The following is a 21,258-nucleotide window of genomic DNA, read 5'->3' as shown; positions in this document are numbered from 1 at the left end:
AAAACCATGAGGTGGGCTGCCAAGACTGCAATTTTCAAGTGGTCTGTGAGGGCAGGTAGTTTGGGAACCACGGGGATATTTCATTGTTGTAACTAGGCCTGGGATCTTATGGTAAACGGTAGGTCAAAAATCTAATTAATTAATTGTTGTTTTTAAATAACAGATAAGTGGATTTCCGCTGCCAAGGTGCCCTTCGGTCCTCACTCTTAAAACCAAGTTACCGTATTTTTTGCTCTATAAGACTCACTTTTTCCCTCCTAAAAAGTAAGGGGAAATGTGTGTGCGTCTTATGGAGCGAATGCAGGCTGCGCAGCTATCCCAGAAGCCAGAACAGCAAGAGGGATCACTGCTTTCACTGCGCATTGATCCCTCTTGTTGTTCTGGCTTCTGAGATTCAGAATATTTTTTTTCTTGTTTTCCTCCTCCAAAAACTAGGTGCGTCTTATTGTCTGGTCCGTCTTATAGAGCGAAAAATACGGTGAGCGTCCACAGCATGTTGGATGTTTGAGGGGAGAAAGCTGCGGCAGTGCCAGCCAGCTTTTGTGGGGAAGAGCCATGGTAGTCCTTCTGCAGGCTCCCATAGGAGTGGGCAGCTAATGCTCCCTTTGGAAGGCAGTTCTGCTGAAACTGGCAAGTCCTACCTGCAAGTCAAGAAAGAGTAGAACTGGAGTGTGAGAAGAGCTTGTGTTGCGTGTCCTTCCACAACATTTCAAAAACTAGTCATTGTAATGGAACAGGGCCACCAGGGGGCGCCCCAATAGCTACAGATACATCCAGCCTGCACCTTTGACTGGAGTTCAGGTAATAATAATAATAATAATAATAATAATAATAATAATAATAGATTCACTTGCACAAGATGCAGTGATGGCCATCAGTGTGGCTGGCTTTAAAAGAGGATTAGACAAAAATAGACTACTAACAACGGCTCCTAGCCATTATGGCTACATTCTGCCTCCACTGTCTGGGGCAGTTGGCCTCTGAATACCAGTTGCCATGAACTGCAGGCAGGGAAAACTGCTGTTGCGCTCATGCCCTGCGAGTGGGCTCCCCTGTGAGAACAGGAAGCATTGCTAGCAGCTTCGTTGCGTCCTAAATGGACTTTGCCCCCCAAATACACATTTCTAAATGTATTTTCTGTCAAAATAGGCAGCCGTAGATGTATTCTCTTGTCAAAACCACACACTTTAAAATGGATTGAGATACATTTTTTAGGCAAGAGTTGTACCACCGTAACATTTGGATGAGGGTGAAATCCAGCGGATAGCAACAGTCTGATCCTCACCTTAGTCTGGGAAGTGTGGATCAGTTCCGTTTGTATTGGAATTCCCAAGGTCTGAGCTCCTCAAGGAGCCCTAATCCTTTCTTAGAGAGCAGTGGGATATAAATCCATATGCTTTGGAGAGTTGGAGTTGAACGGCTTGTTAACCTTTCGCTGGCGTGAGTGGCTGGCCCTGTCATTCTTCAAGGGCTCAAATCCTGCTCCATGTCGCTAGAAGTTAAATCTCTGAGCAGGTGGGTGGGCTCATAGCCTCTCAGCAGTGCATGTAGGCAAATGCCTGAACATGAGCGCAAACTGTGGCTGCCGAGGGGTATTTTGAACTGCTGCTGACACATTGGGCCCGGCCATTACGTGTGCTTGTTTTGTTCAAAAGGACAACCACCCTCTTGGCTTTTAAGTCAGCCAAGGGCAAGCTGAACAGCAGGGAGCACCAACCTTGTGGAGTCCATGGGCCCATGTGCAAGTCTGAGAAACTCCTGTGGGCAACACACACAGAGCAACGAAGAACATGCCACAACCCATCCTGTTGTTTATAACCGAATGCTTCTTGCCCATCTAATTTCAGCAAGGGGAGGGGAATCTGTGGCCACCAAGGGAGGCCTCTGTGAGCACCCTCAGGCACCAAGCTAGCAACCCCTGTATACAAGATAAAGTCAGGTGAAGGGTGCCTACAATCCTGCGCCATTGTGGAGGGGGTGTGTGGGTGTGGGTGGAGGTGGAGGTGGCCAAACAAACATTTCTCATTTTAATCCAGTGATTCTCGACCTGTGGGTCCCCAGATGTTGTTGGACTACAACTCCCATCATGACTAGCCAGCATGACCAGTGGTCAGGGATGATGGGAGTTGTAGTCCAACAATGTCTGGGGACCCACAGGCTGAGAACCGCTGTAAATCTGTGAAATGTGCATGGGGGGGTCGCAGATGTGGTGGGTGGGATGGGAAGAAACAAATAAAGGCCAAAGACGAGGGGTAGGCATTCACTCTCCCTTCTCCCCAAGGCGGTCACCCCACCTTGGTTCATGGGTGGGCCCGCCCTGGGAATTTAACCATTTCCCCGCCAGCTGGGACCCCTGGTCTGGAGCAGGGCCTTCATGCCTGTTATTTAGTTGAAGTAAGCCATTCATCCTATTGCTACAAGTGGGGTTAACATCACGTCTAGGGTTATAGGTGCACCATACATTTAAAGCACATGGTTTCCCCGAAGGAATCCTGGGATCTATAGTTTGCTAAGGGTGCTGGGAATTATAGCTCTGTAGTAGAAACTACAGTTCTCGGGGTTCTTTGGGGGAAGCCATGGGTGTTGCAATGGTATAAATATGCTTTAAATGTGTAGATGTGACTGAGTTCGACCTTCAGAGAGCCCCTCTTAGCTTTATTTTTCTCAATGCCCAACAAACAGAAGCATATCGACTTACTAAGTATGTTTTCTGTGTTCTCCGTTACGAGGGGGCCTTCAGGGTCAGGGTCAGGCCTGGGCTCTAGGAAGTACTCGGAAGCAACACAGCTGCCCTTTTTCTGACCTGCAGAAGAAGAAAACACATCACATTCATGGTGTCAAAAGCTTCTGGGAAGGGGCCAAAGGTTAAATCAGGTGGGAACCTCATACAGGTCCAAGGGGTGGAAAGGACTATATGTCACTGAGGTAGGTCTGGCCAAGTGAGAGGATCAGCAGGGCCAGCCCTACTATTAGGCAGAGTGAGGCAGGTGCCTCGGATGGTAGATGTTGTGAGGAGCAGGAGGCAGTGGCAATCCCCTATGGCCATTCCTATCCCCTGGAGCTGGAGCCCCAGCAGCAGTGGTGTTTCCTTGTTGCCAGTCTGGTTTGAGGAGGGTCTGGTTGCCTGCACCTCTCACCCATTCAGCTTCTTCCACATACAGCACTGGTGCGAAAGGTCTTGCACCAAGTGAGCACCAGAGCACAAGGCCCATCTAGTCCAACATGCTGTTCTTACCAGATGCCTGAGGAAAACCCACAAACAGGACCTGAGCACAAGAGCCCACTTGTGATTCCTCCAGCAACTGGTAGTGAACATAGCCACTGTGGCAACGAGCCACTGACAGCACACAACTCAACTCAGGCCACATATTTAAGCAGGCAGAGCATGTTGCTCTGCTGACCTGATGCATGCCAGTGCTGCCACACTGCAGGTTTTATTCGAGTGGGTAGCAAAGCAGGGGCTGGGAAGCAAGGCCACCCCAGGACATTTTGCTGCCTGAGGTGATCTGCTCCCCTCCCCAATATTCCACCCATAGAAACCTCCTGAGCTGTTGACTCTTGCTTCAAGTTGGGAAAGTATCTTCTATCTACTACACAAGAGGGCAGCTGACTAGCTTAGGGAACATGCAGCTGGCCATGTGGCACACACAACTTGCCATTGTGGCTACCTCCAAGGCACCTGAAGCTTTAGTCAGCTGCCTCACTCTGCCCAATGGCAGATAGAGCAAGCAGCAGCAAGGTGGTATTATTATTACTTATTTCATTTGTGGGAGTGAGTTCCATAGTTTAACCACGCGCTTCATGAAGAAGCACTGTGTGAAGAACAGGCAGGACATTTGCATTAGGGATTTGAGGAATGGGGAATTGAGGGCTAGAGAGGTTCACATAGGGCCTACAGGCAGCAGATACATGTATGCTCTTGCATGGGGAAAGTGACCACAGAAAGAAGTTTCAGAGGTGAACAGGTAGGATGAGGGGACTATAGAAAAAGAAGGCCAAGAATGTATATTGCAGCTGTGTGGGTGAGCGATGAAACACACATTATAATTTGAAGTAACCAACCAAAGTACAGGATTCAGGTCCTGTGGTTTTAAACTAAAGGAAGTAGGCTAAACCCTCCCTCTGAAGGCAGTTCTGAACCTACAGAATTCTTCCACATTTTGAGGTACAATCTGCCAGTATTGATGCCACTGTATCTTGATTAAGATTCAGTGGGCAGTTTGATCTCAAACATTTGTTTCAGGAATGAGGTTCCTGAATGATGGTTGTTCAAATCACCTTTTTGAAAGCTGAGCTGCTGTGTCACACCACAGCTCCTTGGAAGAGTTTTGCTCTTCTTTTAACAACCAGCAGTCAGATTGTGTCCAGCAACCTAAGCTTTGCAAGAGTTCAGCTGCAAGTACACGTAGACTTGCAGGCAAACAGAGCAAAACCCAGATATGTGTTGTTTTTAATGCCCCAATGCATGGCCTTACAACTCACTCCCCTCTCCTGATCACTTTCCTCAATTAGATGAAAACACAAATTATGGAAGCAGAGGAGGCCATGCAAGCCTAATGAAGCAGTTTAGATCTGGCCTAGTGACGTCATCATTTGTAACTGGAGTCTCCAGGTGTGACACGAGGCAATTTTGAGAGGGGAAACTTGACTTTTCAAGGCTCTTACCGGCAAAGAAACAGACCCTCCAGAGCCCAGCGTGCAGTGCCATGACTATCTCGGTGGTCTGGTTCTGCGGAAACACAATCCCTTCCTCCATGAACAGCCAGTAGTCAGTACTGACGGCGATGCCCACCAGGAGCAGTCCACACGCTCCGAAAACACTAGACAGCAGGGTCAGGGCGCGGCTGCTGCAGTTACTCATCCTAGGTGACAGGGGGAGCCACTGGCCAAATGCAGCGCAAGGACCTGGAGGAGAAATTGATAACAATCAGCCAGAGAAACCAGATATTCACACAAATCACACACAGACACCCCGCCCAAAAGCTATACTCACATTAAATTTGAGCTTTTCCTAGTCAAACCAATGGGTTCTCAGGGGCCCCAATAGTTACTGGCTCCCATATTCTTCCTCTTTAACCACAATATCTTTATTTTCACCAAGAGAACATGGCAGCTGGCTCTAAGCACCACCGTAACTCACTAAAACCTCCCAAAGAGTCCAAGGGGTCTTGGCCACAAGACCCTTCACCTTCTAACTCAGGAGTGAGGAACCTCCAGCCTGCGGGCTAAACTAGGCCTGCCAATCTGGCCCGCAGAAGCCGTTTTTGGCCAGCCATGCCCATCTGTCACTCATATGATGTTATCTGGCCACCTACCTTTTACGATATAGCATCAGGTGCAGGATAGGCAAAGCCACAGCTGCCAAGGAGCCACCAGCAGGGCACAAGTTCATTGGGGCTTGCTTTTGGTGCAAGAGGCAAGCCCTGCTGCTTTGGGGGGTGGCGATTGGTTCTACTTGCCTGCCTATCAAAAGTGAACCCATGGAGGGTTGGACACCTTTTTAATCGAGCCCACAGGACAAAAGTAGTTCTCTGCCCTTGCTCTGACCTAGTAGATTTTTTAAACATATAAATAAAACCATATCCCATCCATTCTCCCAAAGGATGACTCAGGGCAACAAATATTTCTGTGATTTAAAAAACAAAACAAAAACATATCAAAGGCATTTAAAGACAGTTGGAAGCTTTTAAAAACAACAGAACAAAACATCTAAAACAAATTTAAGAACCAAATCAGGTAACTGGATAGCACCAATGAAATAGAAAAGATTTCAGCAGGCACCTGCTGAATTTTAAACTTCCACTCTACCTTACAACCCTGAGAGGCCGCCTAACGACCCTCTCCTAGCTTTCATACTCTGATGAGGGACCCCTTCATGAATGTCCTCAAATCCCAGAACACTGCAGAAGATTTTGGGGCAGTGTTCTGTTTGTGTAGGGTGTCACCCAGGTCTGCTGGGCTTACCTATTACAAGGACTGAGAGGGTGCCCAAGAATACTCCCACAATGACCCTGAATAACACTATTCCTGAGTAGGACCAGCACTGGCTGGGAAAGGCTGCAGCCTGGTGGCCTGCTCTGTCTGCTGTTCAGGTGCTCACCAGTGACAGGCAACTTCAAGGGCTCTCCTGCTTCTCCTTAATCCAGACTTGGACAGGATAGAGCCCATCAAAGAGAGGGCTGTCCTCTGTAAACCAGGGCGCGTGGCCACCCTCTTTTCCTCTGAGTGCTTGCACAGATTGGCACCAGAAGGAGAGGGCAAGAGGGAGGAGGTCCCAGTTTCTGGTGCCCTAGAATATGCCCACAATATATCCTTCAGGCAGCTGGTCTCCCGTTATTGGTCTCAATAAAGATCTCACAGTAAGTTTCTAAGGAGTTCCAGATTTCCTGGAAATACGGTAGTTTGAAAACTCTTCTACCAGAAAACTCTTCTACCAGAAATGCTTACTTCCACCTACATATTCTCCTTAAAGGTAAACATAAAGGACCCCTGACAGTTAAGTCCAGTCGTAGACAACTCTGGGGTTGCAGCGCTCATCTCGCTTTACAGGCCGAGGGAGCCGGCGTTTGTCCGCAGACAGTTTTTCCAGGTCATGTGGCCAGCATGACTAAGCCGCTTCTGGCACAATGGAACACCGAAACCAGAGCAGTGCATGGAAATGCCATTTACCTTCCCACCAGAGCTGTACCTATTTATCTACTTGCACTTTTTGGTGTGCTTTCAAACTGCTAGGTTGGCAGGAGCTGGGACTGAGCAACGGGAACTCACCACTCTGCAGGGATTCAAACCGCCGACCTTCTGATCGGCAGTCCCAAGAGGCTCAGTGGTTTACACCCCAGTGCCACCCGCGTCCCTACATATGCTCCTTACTCCCCCCCAAAAAAAAAAATATACCTCGCCCATCTGGCTGAGTTTCCCCAGTCACTCTGGGTGGCTCCCAATCAAGTGTTAAAAACAATACAGCATTAAATATTAAAAACTTCCCTAAACAGGGCTGCCTTCAGATGTCTTTTAAAGATAGGATAGCTGCTTATTTCCTTCACATCTGAAGGGAGGGTGTTCCACAGGGTGGGCGCCACTACCGAGAAGGCCCTCTGTCTGGTTCCCTGTAACCTCACTTCTCGCAATGAGGGAACCACCAGAAGGTCCTCGGCGCTGGATCTCAGTGTCTGGGCTGAACGATGGGGGTGGAGACGCTCCTTCAGGTATGTGGAGGAAAAGCTGTAGCTCAGTGGTAGAGCATATGCATCTTAGGAACAGTGGAAGTTGCCTTATCTCAATTTCTTGGTCCTTCTGACCATATTCCAAGCCCTAGCTGGAGATGCTAGGGATTGCATCTGAGACCTTTTGCATGCAAAGGAGATGTTCTGCCACTGAGTTCTGGTCCTGAGTTAAGGTCCAGGGTTCAATCCCCAGCGTCTCATGGGGGAAAGACCCTTGCCTGATATGCTGGACTGCCAATTGACGTGGACCAGCCTTCCCCAACCTGCTGCCCTCCAGATGTTTTGGCTTCAGCTCCAGCCAACGCAGCTGTGGTAGAATTCTGCTGCAGGCCAAACTAAGCTTAGATGGACTAAAGGCCTTGGCTTGGCATAAGGAGGCTACCTATGTACAAAAAAAGCCCATTTCTTTAGAATTTTGTTGGGATTTTTAACAAAGCAAAATGCAGGGTGCAAGATAGACCATCACAGTCCTCAAAATGAATATTGCAGTATCATAGTTGGTTCATGCTTGTTGCAACCACTAAAGCAGAGAACTCAGCAGCAGCTCATAATGACCAGGCTCATTACAGAGATAAGAGACACTGCTGACTTTAAATGCTCTGGGTAGAGCTGATCCCCCAGTGGTACTTCAGGTTACATACGCTTCAGGTTACACACTCCGCAAACCCAGAAATAGTGCTTCAGGTTAAGAGCTTTGCTTCAGGATAAGAACAGAAATCGTGCAGTGGCAGCACAGCAGCAGGAGGCCCCATTAGCTAAAGTGGTGCTTCAGGTTAAGAACAGTTTCAGGTTAAGAACAGACCTCCAGAACGAATTAAATACTTAACCTGAGGTACCACTGTACACCAAAAATGATCCCATAGATTGGGAATGGTGAATTATGAGCATGTTTACTCATAAATATGTCCTGCTGTGTTCAATGGGGCTTGCCTCCAGGTAAGGGCTTAACCCCGCAAAAAAAAATGGGTAAAGAAAGTATATTGTAACACACTAAGAGATCTGGCTGCCACATAGGGCTGAGGGAGGCATAATGGTTTTCGCTTTCCTCCTAGGAAGTCAGAAGGGTCTAGCTCAGTGGTGGGGAACCTGTGGCCCTTCAGATGTTGTTGGACTCTAATTCAAGTACACACCATAGACTTAAAGCACACACGACTTCCCCCAAAGAATCATGGGAACTGTAGTTTGTTAAGGGTGCTGGGAATTGTGACTCTGTTGGGGTAAACTACATGTCCCGGGATTCTTGGGGGGAAGTCATGTGCTTTTAATCTACTTTAAATGTATATTGGTTTGGTATATTGGCATGCCTTGGTTTGGTTCCAGATGGTTTCAATAAAGCGAATATCGCAATAAATCGAGTCACATCATATTTTGGGGGGTTTCCCAGTGCATATAAAAGTTATGTTTACACTATACTGTGGTCTATTAAGCCAGGCCCCCTTGGCAGCTGGGGGGGGGAGGGGGGGAAACACAGACCCAGCCCTAGCCAGCTCCACTCCCTTGGACAGAAGAGCATTGGTGGCGGACTTCCTTCTCCTGCTGGCACCTGCACCCACGTCCTTGTGAGAAGCAATATCTGTGAAGCACAATAAAACGAGGTGTGCCTGTAGTGTGTATATGCTGCCAGAGAAGAAATGGCCTGTGAAAATGGAGGGAAGGGAGAGAGAAGGGAGTGTGTGTGGACAGGGAAGAGGAGTAATCGTAGGGCTGCCATATGTTCAGATTTTCCTGGGATTTCAAAGGCGGAATTAACATCCAGGGAGAATTTCTGAAAGGCTGCGCATTGTCAATCGAAAATTGTTGTGTTTTGGCTCAACAACTTTTTGGGTGTGCTGGTTTTTAGCCTTTGAAATATGACTACCCTAAGTAACTCACAAGGCTAATGTTCACATGTTGATTTGAAACGACTAGACAAACCTTTGGCTGCAAGCCTCTAGTTCAGGGCTCTACAATGGGCAGAAGTTTAACTTTGTGCTGTGTGACATATATTTGTATCTTGCTTTTCTGCCCAGGAGCTCAAGGTCATGTATGTTTTCCTCCCCTCCCCCCCCTTTATATTTGCAACAGTCCTTTGAGGTAGGTAAGTTACTATGGTCCCACCACCTGGGCCCATCACCTCCTGGCAAATAGAAGGGGAAGAAATGGAGGCAGTGAGAGATTTTTCTTTTTTGGGCTCCATGATCACTGCAGATGGTGACAGCAGTCATGAAATTAAAAGACGCCTGCTCCTTGGGAGAAAGGCGATGGCAAACCTAGACAGCATCTTAAAAAGCAGAGACATCACCTTGCCAACAAAGGTCCGTATAGTAAAAGCCATGGTTTTCCCAGTAGTGATGTATGGAAGTGAGAGCTGGACCATAAAGAAGGCTGATCGCCGAAGAATTGATGCTTTTGAATTATGGTGCTGGGGGGAGACTCTTGAGAGTCCCATGGACTGCAAGAAGATCAAACCTCTCCATTCTTAAGGAAATCAGCAGTGAGTGCTCACTGGAAGGACAGATCCTGAAGCTGAGACTCCAATACTTTGGCCGCCTCATGAGAAGAGAAGACTCCCTGGAAAAGACCCTGATGTTGGGAAAGATGGAGGGCACAAGGAGAAGGGGACGACAGAGGATGAGATGGTTGGACAGTGTTCTCGAAGCTACAAACATGAGCCTGACCAAACTGCGGGAGGCAGTGGAAGACAGGAGTGCCTGGCGTGCTCTGGTCCATGGGGTTACGAAGAGTCGGACATGACTAAACGACTAAACAACAACAACAACAAGTTACTATACGTCCATGTCAATAGATTATTGGGGGGGGGGCGCCTCAGAGGGAAGGCAGGGACAGCAATCCACAAACAGTGGTCCCTCGGATTACAGATGCTTCAGGTTACATAGGCTTCACGTTACAGACTCCGCTAACCCAGAAATAGTACCTCGGGTTAAGAACTTTGCTTCAGGATGATAACAGAAATTGTGCGGCAGCAGCAGGAGGCCCCATTAGCTAAAGTGGTACCTCAGGTTAAGAACAGTTTCAGGTTAAGAACGGACCTCCGGAACGAATTAAGTTCTTAACCCGAGGTACCACTGTACAGTGAACTGGGACCTCCTCCCTCTTGCCCTCTCCTTCTGGTGCCAATCTGTGCAAGCACTCAGAGGAAAAGAGGGTGGCCATGCACCCTGGTTTACAGAGGACAGCCCTCTCTTTGATGGGCTCTATCCTGTCCAAGTCTGGATTAAGGAGAAGCAGGAGAGCCCTTGAGGTTGCCTGTCACTGGTGAGCACCTGAACAGCAGACAGAGCAGGCCACCAGGCTGCAGCCTTTCCCAACCAGTGCTGGTCCTACTCAGGAGTAGACCCGTTGAAGTCAAATTCACACTACTTACTTAGGTGCATGCGTTTTCTACTACTCTGACCTGAACTTAGTTGAATGGATGCATCCCTGAATTTGCATCTTGACAGAAAATCAGTGTATGGAAATTTGACGCAGACCTGGCATCCTCTCTTTTTGTTGATGCGCCGCCGTTCCTCTTTTGAGCCAATGCGCGTGTAGCCTCCTCTCTTAGAGGAGAGAGCGCAAGGGGACCAGGAGGCTCCAGAGGTCGGCAGTTGGACCTCTGCAGGGAGTGGGCCTTAGCAGATGCCCAGTGTTGTGACCCCTTACCCCTCACACACGTGCCCCACAAAGTCTTGAGCCACGCTCTACCTTCCTATCCCCAAACACCAGTCTTTGGTTCTGGTCCTTCATGCTGACGTTTTACAAAGAGACTTGGAAACAGCAGAAACAACGTTGTACCTTCTCATTCTCACTCTTCTTCCCACACCCTGAATTATCCATCACACCTGTGGCTGGTTTCTCCCCCCACCCCACCCCCACCCAATGGTTTCTGGGATTCAAGCTTGCAGTGGTTTGAACTGCCTGATGCTTTCGAACCTCTCCACCTCCTATGATTTCCTGTCTGACCTGGAAGCCCTGCACCAGTTGTGCCTGATTGGGCTGTAGTGAACATAGAGAGCACTGGATGGAACTCTGCACATGCTCAGAGACAATCTTCTTGATATATTCTGGGGCTTAGCACTGATACAGAAACGGTCTGTTCTGGGAATGCAAACCAGTGAGATCTCACCTGAAGCACTGAGCTCCCCTCATCCCTTCCTCAATTTCCTAGCCCTCAGTGCTCATAATTTCAGGCCAGTTCTCTTGATGGGTTTCTGTGGAAGGATGGGGGGGGGGGGAGCAAGCCTTCTCGTGCAACCCGCCCCCCGCTCCAGTGGAAGACTCATCTCTTCCATTGTTTTATCTTTTGCAGAAGTTGATGTCATGAAACACAAAGATGACAACTGCCCTCACGTCCCAGACCGATATATGGGAGTCACATGAGAAATACATTTGGAGCAGTGGGGTGGGGGTTGAAAACATGTAGAGCATGGGTGAGTTGCTTCAAGTACATGGCTGCTGCCCCAACCTCCAGTCTCCTCCAATTACATGGGCCTCTGGAATCCAGTGCCCCCCCCAGTCTGCCCCACATGCACATCTCCACACACACACACCCCGCCCCTGACGCCCCCAGCCATCAAGGCTTTGCTCCCTTCCATTGCATAGTTATGGTTTTCTCCAAGATATGTTTGTGCTTTCAGAGAGTCCAGCATCACCCCCCTCACAATGGATTTTCAAGCACTTTTTTTCCCTGGCTTGTGTCTCCAGGGGTTTCTATTTATGCCCTCGACTGCATTTGTGCTGAAGAGAGGGACCAAAAAAAGACCTAAACACTCTCTCTCTCTCTCTCTCTCTCTCTCTCTCTCTCTCTCTCTCTGTGTGTGTGTGTGTGTGTATGTGCATGTGTGTGAAGGATAGGAAAATAGTATCTGGCCTAGAATGGAGGGCCATGGGGATAGGGGCAGTCTGAATGGCAGAGAGTCTGTCATGGGGAGGGGTGGCACCAGAAAAGGGTGGGGGGCGCAGAAGGCACAAAGTATATTTTTATATAGAGAGAAATAGCAGCATATGTTAACCACAAGAGTCCACAAATGGGGGGGGGGAGTAGTGGGGGCAGTTCCTTGTTAGAGGGCCCAAATCCTTGTGGGGGAGCAGATCCTTGTGGGGCACGCTCTCTGATACCGCCCCTAGTTAAGGAGAGAAATAAAAATATATCCTTTCCCCCCTTTCCTCTTTAACCCAACTAAATATCAACCTCCCTGCCCTACTCCCTATGTAACAGCACCCCCTACTGCCTGCCCACAGCATTGTTTATAGCCCCCATTAAGTGAAGTGAAGTGTCAACTCCCCCCCCCCCCCCCGAGGAGAACCTTTATTCAATTCCTCCCATCTGTGATTGTTTTATTTTGGTTACAGAAGGCGGCGCAATATGGTCACCCTACTCACACACATTCCTCTTCCTGTTCCAGATCTGTATATGCATACACAACATTCAAGGGAGAAGGAGTGGGGGGGGGGCGGGAGAGGGGGAGAGAGAGTGGATGATATGTTTGTGGGAACGGATAGGAGGAGGTTTGTAAGGACAGCCCAAGGCCCCATCTGCACTGTCCGTTTCAAGACGTATTGTACCACTTTAAACAGCCATGGCTCCCCCTCACCCCAAAGAATCCTGGGAACTGTCATCCGATAAGCTTGCTGAGAGTTGTTCGTTAGGAGAGCCCTATTTCCCCCCACGGAGCTAAAGTTCCCAGAGGGGTTGATTGTTAAGGGGAATAGGGGTGTCTCACAACAATGACTGGCACCCTTAGCAAGCTACAGTTCCCAGAATCATTTGGAGGAAGCCATGACTGTTTCAAGCGGCACGATACCACTTTCAACGTACCGTGCAGATGGGGCCAAAGACAAAGGTACGGATGGGAAGCAGCTGCCTTTATGCTGAGTCCAACCATGGCTCCATCTAGGTCAGTATTGTCTACATTGACTGGTAGCAGCTCTCCAGGGTTCCATGCAAGGTCTTTTTTCCTAGCCAACCCTGGAGATACCAGGGATTGAATCTGGGGCCTTCTGCATTCAGAGATGGTGCTTTGCCACTGAGCTATGACCCCCCCCCCAAACAAACAATCAGTAGATCACATGAGCAGAGAGAGGTTTAAAGACCTGGGTGAGGCTGTCACTCACTGGAAGTTGTTAGGCAGAGGCTGGGCAGCCACCGTAGTGTAGTGGGTAGAGTGCTGAACTAGGAAGTGGGAGACCAGGGTTCAAATCCCCACTCGGCCATGAAGTTCATTGGGTGACCTTGGGCTGGCTGCTATCTCTCAAGCTAATCTACCTCACAGGGTTGTTGTGAGGATGATGTGGAGAGAGAGGCGCAGAAGTGTGTACGGCCCCTTGAGTTATTTGGAGATATGCTGTGATATATATATATACTAAATAACAATAATAGTAAATATGGAGGTGCTCTGCCTCTCAGTTTCCTGCATCATCCGGGGGGGGGGGGAGTTGGGGTTGGACCAGATAGCCTACAAATACATTTTCCAACTCTAGAGTATAAGATTATAGGATGGACAGATGGGTGGACAGACATTTACAAGAGAAGAAGAGGAAGGATGATTGGCAGACAGATATTTATTGCCATGATGGATGCGCAGATAAGTATTGGTGGATGGGTTGTTCTGTGGCTCAGCTTGATGACATAAGTTTTTCATGTAGCTTGTGCATAATTTACTGTAAGTGATGCACACAATAGCAGCTTAAAATGCAGCAATGTCACTTCCCCTCCCCATTTCAAGTCGCACTTGCATGTTGCTGTATGCGCCTGAGGGCGGGAATGCCTTTACCCGATGCACTTTATGTTTCCCTGTGCCTGCAATGCGCCCCCCAAACTCCTGTTCAATGAAGCTGTCATCTGGCCATGGCCTGCCATCTGCACATGTGCAATGACTGTTTCTAGCGTACACACCTCAGCTTCACCATGGCTTCCATCTTCAAATCAGATGGGAACTGGTTTGTGAGGAAATGCCTCCAACAGCTGTATTTCTCAAGATAGATAGGGATTGTGGCTAATGTTATATGTACATCGCTTCAAACACCAGCAGTGGGAGCGCACTGGAGCCAGAGTAAGTCGTAATGCGTACACAGTATCAATCTGCAGGATAGGGCCAATAAAAAAAATAAGGGCAATATAGTTGTACAAGGAAAACAGACAGGATTGTGAGAGGTGCATGAGCAAAAGACAATAACTTGGCAGGAGAGGAGATCCACACCAAGAAAAGGATGAGTGGAAATCTCTCCATTGAACTTATATTCAAAGAGCTGGCCTGCAGGGTTCATCATACAATATGTCTAATGCAACTTTCCAAGACCTATTACATACTGATCTGTAAGTGCTCGCTGTCACAAGTCCAAAAGTTCTCTGTACTCTATTTCCATGCTCAAAACAACTCATCTGGAATAACCATTGTCCATTTTTAATAGCAATCACAAACTCCAGTTGCTCAATAAACATGTTATGAGAGAGTATGAGACACCTACCCTTTTCACCCCCCATGTCTAAACTCAACTCGTGAGCCCCAAAGGGTGGTTGAAGATACTTAAGGAGCAACAAATCTGTGCTATGTTGCCTTGAGTATGTTCTCCTAGCCTGAGTACAAACTTGCGGAGTAGCACCTACAATCAAGAACCAATGCTGACCAGTTGTTAAGAGTGAATGAAGCTCATGGCTATCTATAAACCCATCACCTCAATTGGGTTGGCAGTGAAGTGCCTATAATCCAAGGCTGTGAGTTTGAGATGCACATGCTTTGCATACAGAAGGTCCTAGGTTTGATCTCAACCATTCAGTAGTATCTGGTGCTCACTGGGACTGGCAGGGTGGAAGGAAGGAGGACAAACAGTAGGTGGAGCCAGAGCACCAATGACTCGCAGAACCAACTCTAGTTTTGTTCCCTTCCCTTCTGAGTTCTACAAGGGCAACAAGACCAAGGAAGAGGATGCTAATAGGCAGTGCCATGCCCTGGACTGGTTGCAAGCAGGAAGGCAGGGAGCTGGTGGGAGCTGGCTGAGGGCAATGCCCCATTTGCCCTAATGGACCAGCTTCCATTATCTGCTGTAGCAAGTCCTGAGAACCCTGAGACCCTGGAGAGCCACTGTCCATCAGAGTAGGCAATATTGGTCATCTGGTCTGGTTTAAGGAAGCTTCCTATGATCCTAAGAGTGTTGACATTTGACCCCTTTCCCTTAAGTTAGGGTGACCACCCTTTCCCCCAGTCTTGCTCCCGAGCCTTTAACAGCAGCCTGCTCCATAGAAATTTAGCTGGTGGAGCTTTTGCTGCCATATATTTCCATGGCAGGAAAATCTTCCCGTTAACTGCAGTGGCTGGTGTCCGTTGGGGCTGGTTGGGCGGATGCAGGGAGCCTAGTCAGTAGGTGGCGCCAGAGAGCCAATGACCTGCAGAACTAACTCATTCTAGTTTTGTTCCCATCCTTCTCCTCCCTGCTGAGTTCTACTTGGAGATTCAGGAGCAAGAGGAAGCTGACAGCCAATGCCATAAGTAAGAAGGCAGGCAGGCAAGGGCTGTTTGGAGGCCAATTGTGGAGCAGTGCCCCATTTGCCCTAATGAACCAACTTCTACGGCCTGTTAAGCCACTGACTGCAGTACGGTGTTCTGACTAGGGGGATGCAGGTTCAAATCGCTGCTCTGTTATTAAACTGAGTGGATGATTTTGGCTATCAATTGTCCTAAGAGAGCTGATGCAAGACTAACACTGGGATATTATTAGGGTAAAATGGGATAAGCCCATGTATTTTGCCCTGCTCACTCTGGATTGGATTGTGATGAATTAAACATATAAATGGGGACTGCTGCTGAAATGCCACTGAAAGTGAAATCCAAAATGAACTTGTAGGCTCCTTCTCAGGCGAAGCCTCTGCATAATTTCAAGAAAAACCAAAAGAGTTCCAATAAAACTAGCAACATTTCCCAGGAGATTTTTGCGCATGCACCCATGTGCGTGCGCGCGCGCGCACACACACACACGGGTGCACTTTCCACCTAACACAGACTTTCCATGTTAAAAGGGCCACCCGTGTTCATAGGCCAAATAAATAGGCCAAAGGAAACCATCTTTGTTACAGTTTAATCTCACTCTTCCTGCAAGGAGTTCAGGATGGCACTAACGGTCCCGTCCACCCCAATTCATCCTCACAACAACCCTGTGAGGAAAGTGAGTCTGAGAGAGCATGACAGGCCCAGAGCCAGCCAGTTAGCTTCATGGATGAGGAGGGATTGAGGGTGCAGGGTGTCCTCCCAACACACTAGCCACTATACCACACTGCCTCCCATACAATAAGCATAAAAGTGTTTCCCCTCCCCATAACCACTAGTGTAACTCATAAAATGATTCCTTCTCCTCTACCACCACCACATGGGTCCCCCCCACATTCTGCCCCACAGCATGCTGTTGTCATTGCATAGTTGATTGTGTGTGCGCCCCCCCCAAATGTAACAAACCTAGCACAAATGCAGCGCACATTCTGCTTGACCCCTCTGTATCTCATGCACCCTTATGCTAGATTAAATCTCACCCTTTAGCTCAATGCCAGAACCCACCACAAGTACCTCTTCCTTTCTCCCAGCTCCACAGCAACCACATCTCTTCCCTCCAGCAAATACTGTACCATATTCATCTGTGGCGGGGAATACAATCTTACAGCAATGTCACCATCTGGGATTAAACATTTGTGGGTTTGTTTGTTTTCAGGGGCGCGCAGTGAGACAGAAATATACACTGTATTATATGCAAAATCTTGCTCTTTTTGCTTGAAGCCCATCTCTCTTTCAAGTAGACTCACACATCCAGCAGAAAAACACGGAGGGGGGAGGAGGAGGGGTTGGGAATAGCTCCTGGACGCAAGCTAAAACCTCAGAATTGCTGTTACAATTATAATATCGCAGTCTGTACACACAAAGGGCTCGTTCTGAGAATTTTGTTATTTGTGCGCTAGCATTGAGAATTCACACACACAAACATGCACACCGAGGGTATAGAATTCACATAGACTTCAATGTTGAAAGGAATTCACTTGTGCGACCACAGTACATACTCTCTCAAAGAGGGCAATCTGCCAAGAATTAATGGGAAATATGCAAACATTAAATCTACTCCTGCCACACACACACAAACAAACAGTTAAATAAGATGCACATATAAGACTACACACACACACCTCATCCTCATCTTTATGTACCATGTAATCTAAGCACCGAGGCGTTAAAGGAGCCTCCCATAAATCAGGTACCCTTATGTGCACTAACATGAAGAGGGGTGGGAGGTAAGCGTAAACATAATTCAATTGACACCACCCTGTGAAATTGCACACACAAGCTAGAGAGACAGGAGCTAATAGTAATCACAAACACAGACACACACCATTGGATAATCTAGACAGATTGATGTTAAAAGGATTGAAGAGGAGCTCTTGCTTGCGCTCTCTCTCTCTCTCTCTCTCTCTCACACACACACACACACAGTGCTGTAGAAAATCACAGGCACATGCATTACATACCAGTGCAACACCTTGACAAAGGTGTCAAAGCTACCCTAATGCTGCATGCTGTATTTAAACAGAACAAAACCAGTGAAACATACTAGTGCTATGTTGGAAGTGTGCTAAAGGGACAGTACCAAACTACGGGCTGGAATCACTCTCCTAACATAGAACACTGTTATTAAATCACAGACATCCTGCCTGCCAGGCAGTGCAGTGCACAGAGAAAGGTGCAGAATGAATTTACATCCATCAATCCTCTCTCTCTCTCTCTCTCTCTCTCTCTCTCTCTCTCACACACACACACACACACACACACACACTATACTGGTGCAGCATACGGCTCATCTAAATTAGCAGTTCTGGCTGTTTTGCAGCACACATACAAAATGCATTGAAAGGGATTTGTATCTATTAGGCGTCAAGAAATAAATAAATAGGAAGATGGGCGTAGTGTTGTATAAAGGCATGAACCCACACGGCTCCGTAGGCAATGTTATAGTTGAAAAGGTTTAACTGAAGGCAGCTGTTTGAAATCAGTTTTGTGTTTGTGCTTGGCTCTACGGGAAGCCAGAGAAATCTACAGAAAGGACGCTGAACCGTACATGCTTACTGGGTGTAACGGGAATCACACACACGGAAAAACATGAGATTTCATATGAAGTGACATGCAGTGTTTTGTATTGACTATACGCACATATATGTACTAGCAAGGGAAGTTCCCACCTGCACAGACTCCACATCTCTGGGGGAGAGGAGGATTATGCCAATAAAAATTGCTTCCCATGCACTTCAGTGCAATAACAGAACCGCACAGAAACGAGTTAAGGATGTGTGTTCTCTTCACTAACTTATTACCAAAGAATCCAAACACATCATCGCCAATCTGTGCTGTTATGTACCAGAGAAAACCCAGCCTTCATCCAAGAGGATCTAAAGGAATTCACTAACACACCAACCAGAGGGCTTAAAAGTTAAGCATCTGCAATGCACATCAGGTGCTACAAAACAGCCATTCCGCTGCCCCTCAAGGAAAGGCCACAAGCTCACACCCAGGCCAAAGTTGTCCAAAGTAACACAACACTGGGCGAATCATCCAGAGTGGGAACCCAAAAGAGCAGCATGACATTACAGTAGCGAGATTCTCTTTTACTTAGGGCCAGCCAAGCAGGTTACAAGCTTCTTAATTGCACCGAACTCCGGGGCTGCCAGGGAAGAGTCCTGTGTAACTCTGAGGCTTCCATCCTCTTAGAACTATTAGCTGATCTGAGCCATGATAACCCCTCTCCTCATTCTGGGTCTCTAATGCAGATGGACACACAGAGAGAGCAACCTGCCTTGAAGCGAAGGGAAGGCGATTCCCAAGCAGGACAATGTAGCAGCTGTGTTACTAGCAGGGATTTCAGCGCACCGTTGGGAAGGGAGGTGGGCTAAGCCGGGGTCTGTATCTCTCACCTTGCTGTTAGAATCCCACCGGAGCTTTGAGATCCTTGCTCTTCCACCGCACCTGCATCGCTTTCCTGCTTTTTATTCTTAGTTATCTCTCCTTTTTTTCTCGCTCCAACCTTCCAAGGGGTGGCTGGGAGTTGGGATGGGATGTCACCCGTTCCCTCTTTCTTAAGGGAGGGTATCTTCTTGAAGGGCCGGTGACTACGCGACCCCCAAGCGACGATGGGTCTCTATCGCGGAAGGCCCCATTCAGAAGTTTGCTTCATCCAAAAAGTGGGAGAAGGAGAAGAAGAGGAGGAAAGAGAGAGAGAGAGAGAGAGAGAGAGAGAGAGAGAGAGAAAGAGAGAGAGAGATATATGGATGAGAGGAGAAGGGGCTGCAGTCTTCTTCGAGGAGGGGGGACACGGCAGAATGAAAGAGGGAGAAGGAGGGAGCTCTGAGAAGGGGGGGGGGCGCGACGAATGCAGCAGCCAGCCGCGGTTCTGTGGGGTGGGAGCAGGAGGGCGAGCTGGCGGTGGTCAATATGGAGCTGGGGGCCAGAGGAGCCGAGCTGGGGGGCCGGAAGAAGGAATGCAGCAGGAGCAGCAGGAGGGAGACGGGGAATGACAGGATGAAAAAGGGAGCCAAGCGGACGAATGCAGCAGGGGGGAGAAGGGAGCGCGCGAGCAGACGACAGAACGAGGGACGCAGAAGGAGAGGAGGGGAAGAGGCAGAGGGGTGCAGGAGAGGGGGGAGGCGGAGGGGGGGTTGAAAAGGGGTGCAGCGGATGGGGGAGGGGGAAAGGGAAGCCCTCGAAGGGACGAAGGAATCGGGGACGCGGAAAAGGGGGAGAGAATAGAAGAGGGATCCCGGCAGAAGGAGAGAGAGGGAAGGAAAGGAAGAGGGTCCGGAGGAGGAGGAGGAGGCGGAGGAGTGGGGAGTGCTATGGGGGGGGGTGTTTGCAGGCAGGAGGCAAAGGACTGAAAAAGCCACGCAATGGCGAGAGGCTGGCGGGGGGGGGGCGGCAAGGGAATGCAGCAGCAGAGAAAGGGAGAACGAGCGAGTGGGGAGCGATCAGAAATCGCAGCAGGAGGAAAACCCGTTTGGGGGGGGGGGAGTCAGGGAGCGCAGCAGAGATGCGGGTAAAAGAGGGAGGGGGAGAATTAAATCAATAAGTCCCAGTTGGGGGAGAGGAGGGTCTCCCTGAGCCAAAGATAGCCTCGTTATCTGGAGGGCGACCCCCAAAGGGGGGGGAGAGAAGAGTGGCTGTGCGGGGGGGGGAGGGATCGTTGGATGGAAAAAGAGAGCGGGCGAGGGGGGCTGCGGTGGAGGCGCGCCGGAGGAGGGAGGAGGAGGGAGCCCGAGAGAGAGAAAGGCTGCTACCGATTTTGTCCTGGGGGGCTTCGATCGGGCAGTGATGCCGCAGTCGGGTGCCGAGAGGTGGCTGCCTGTCTCTCGGTCCCCCTCCCTCCTGCTTTCCCCCTCTCTCCCTCTCACACACTCGCACACTCACACGCACGCACACAAACACACAGGCTGGCACGCACAGGGCGCCCCCGCGGCCGGATCCCGCACGATCACGGGATCCGCTTGGCTGGGAACTGACGAGGGGCGCGAGGAGAATTCACAATCGCCCCAGCCCAGCGCGCGCACACACACAGACACACACACACACACACACACACACACACACACACACCCCAAGCCCGGCTCCCTGCAGCTGGCCGTGATGTCAGAGGGACCACTCTTAAAGGGACACGACGCCCCGGCTTCCCGCCCCGACCTCGCCAACCGGGGGGGGGGGGAGTGGGCTCGTCTGCTGGGTGGTGTGTGTGTGTGTGAGAGAGAGAGAGAGAGAGAGAGACAGAAAGCGGATAGATCTGAATAGGAGAGGAACGCACACGACAGATAGCAAGCGAGCAGGATGTAGCGGTGAATATCCGAAACGTGGGGAATGTCGACATTCTCCACATGTCTGACACTCGCGGTAACATTCGCTCTGCCCGCATTCACATGTGTGTGGAGCGCGCGTGTGTTGGTCTAGACTGTCGACAGTCAGATATAAAAGTCAGCCTTCACCAAATTTCGGACAATGAGCTAGCCTGGATGTCTGCGTATGTTTTGGTACACACACACACACACACA

The 21,258-nt window shown here is 49.2% G+C and overlaps 1 protein-coding gene across 1 annotated transcript in view; it reads right to left on the bottom strand.

Moving 5' to 3' along the window:
* Positions 1 to 20,763, bottom strand: part of CACNG7 (calcium voltage-gated channel auxiliary subunit gamma 7) — a 41,521-nt gene extending 20,758 nt beyond the window's left edge. The window contains exons 1-4 of the mRNA XM_079951233.1: positions 20,497 to 20,763; positions 19,141 to 19,394; positions 4,666 to 4,905; positions 2,699 to 2,803 (exon numbers count right to left, since the gene is read on the bottom strand). Of these exons, the coding sequence (XP_079807359.1) occupies positions 2,699 to 2,803; positions 4,666 to 4,861 (301 nt within the window). The 5' untranslated portion in view covers positions 4,862 to 4,905; positions 19,141 to 19,394; positions 20,497 to 20,763. The remainder of the gene's footprint in view (positions 1 to 2,698; positions 2,804 to 4,665; positions 4,906 to 19,140; positions 19,395 to 20,496) is intronic.
* Positions 20,764 to 21,258: the final 495 nt, after the last annotated feature.

Source organism: Podarcis cretensis (genome assembly GCF_951804945.1).
Source record: "Podarcis cretensis genome assembly, chromosome: 13".
Lineage (NCBI taxonomy): Eukaryota > Metazoa > Chordata > Lepidosauria > Squamata > Lacertidae > Podarcis > Podarcis cretensis.
The sequence above is the reverse complement of the archived record's forward strand: the minus strand, read 5'-3'. Positions and strand labels throughout refer to the sequence as shown.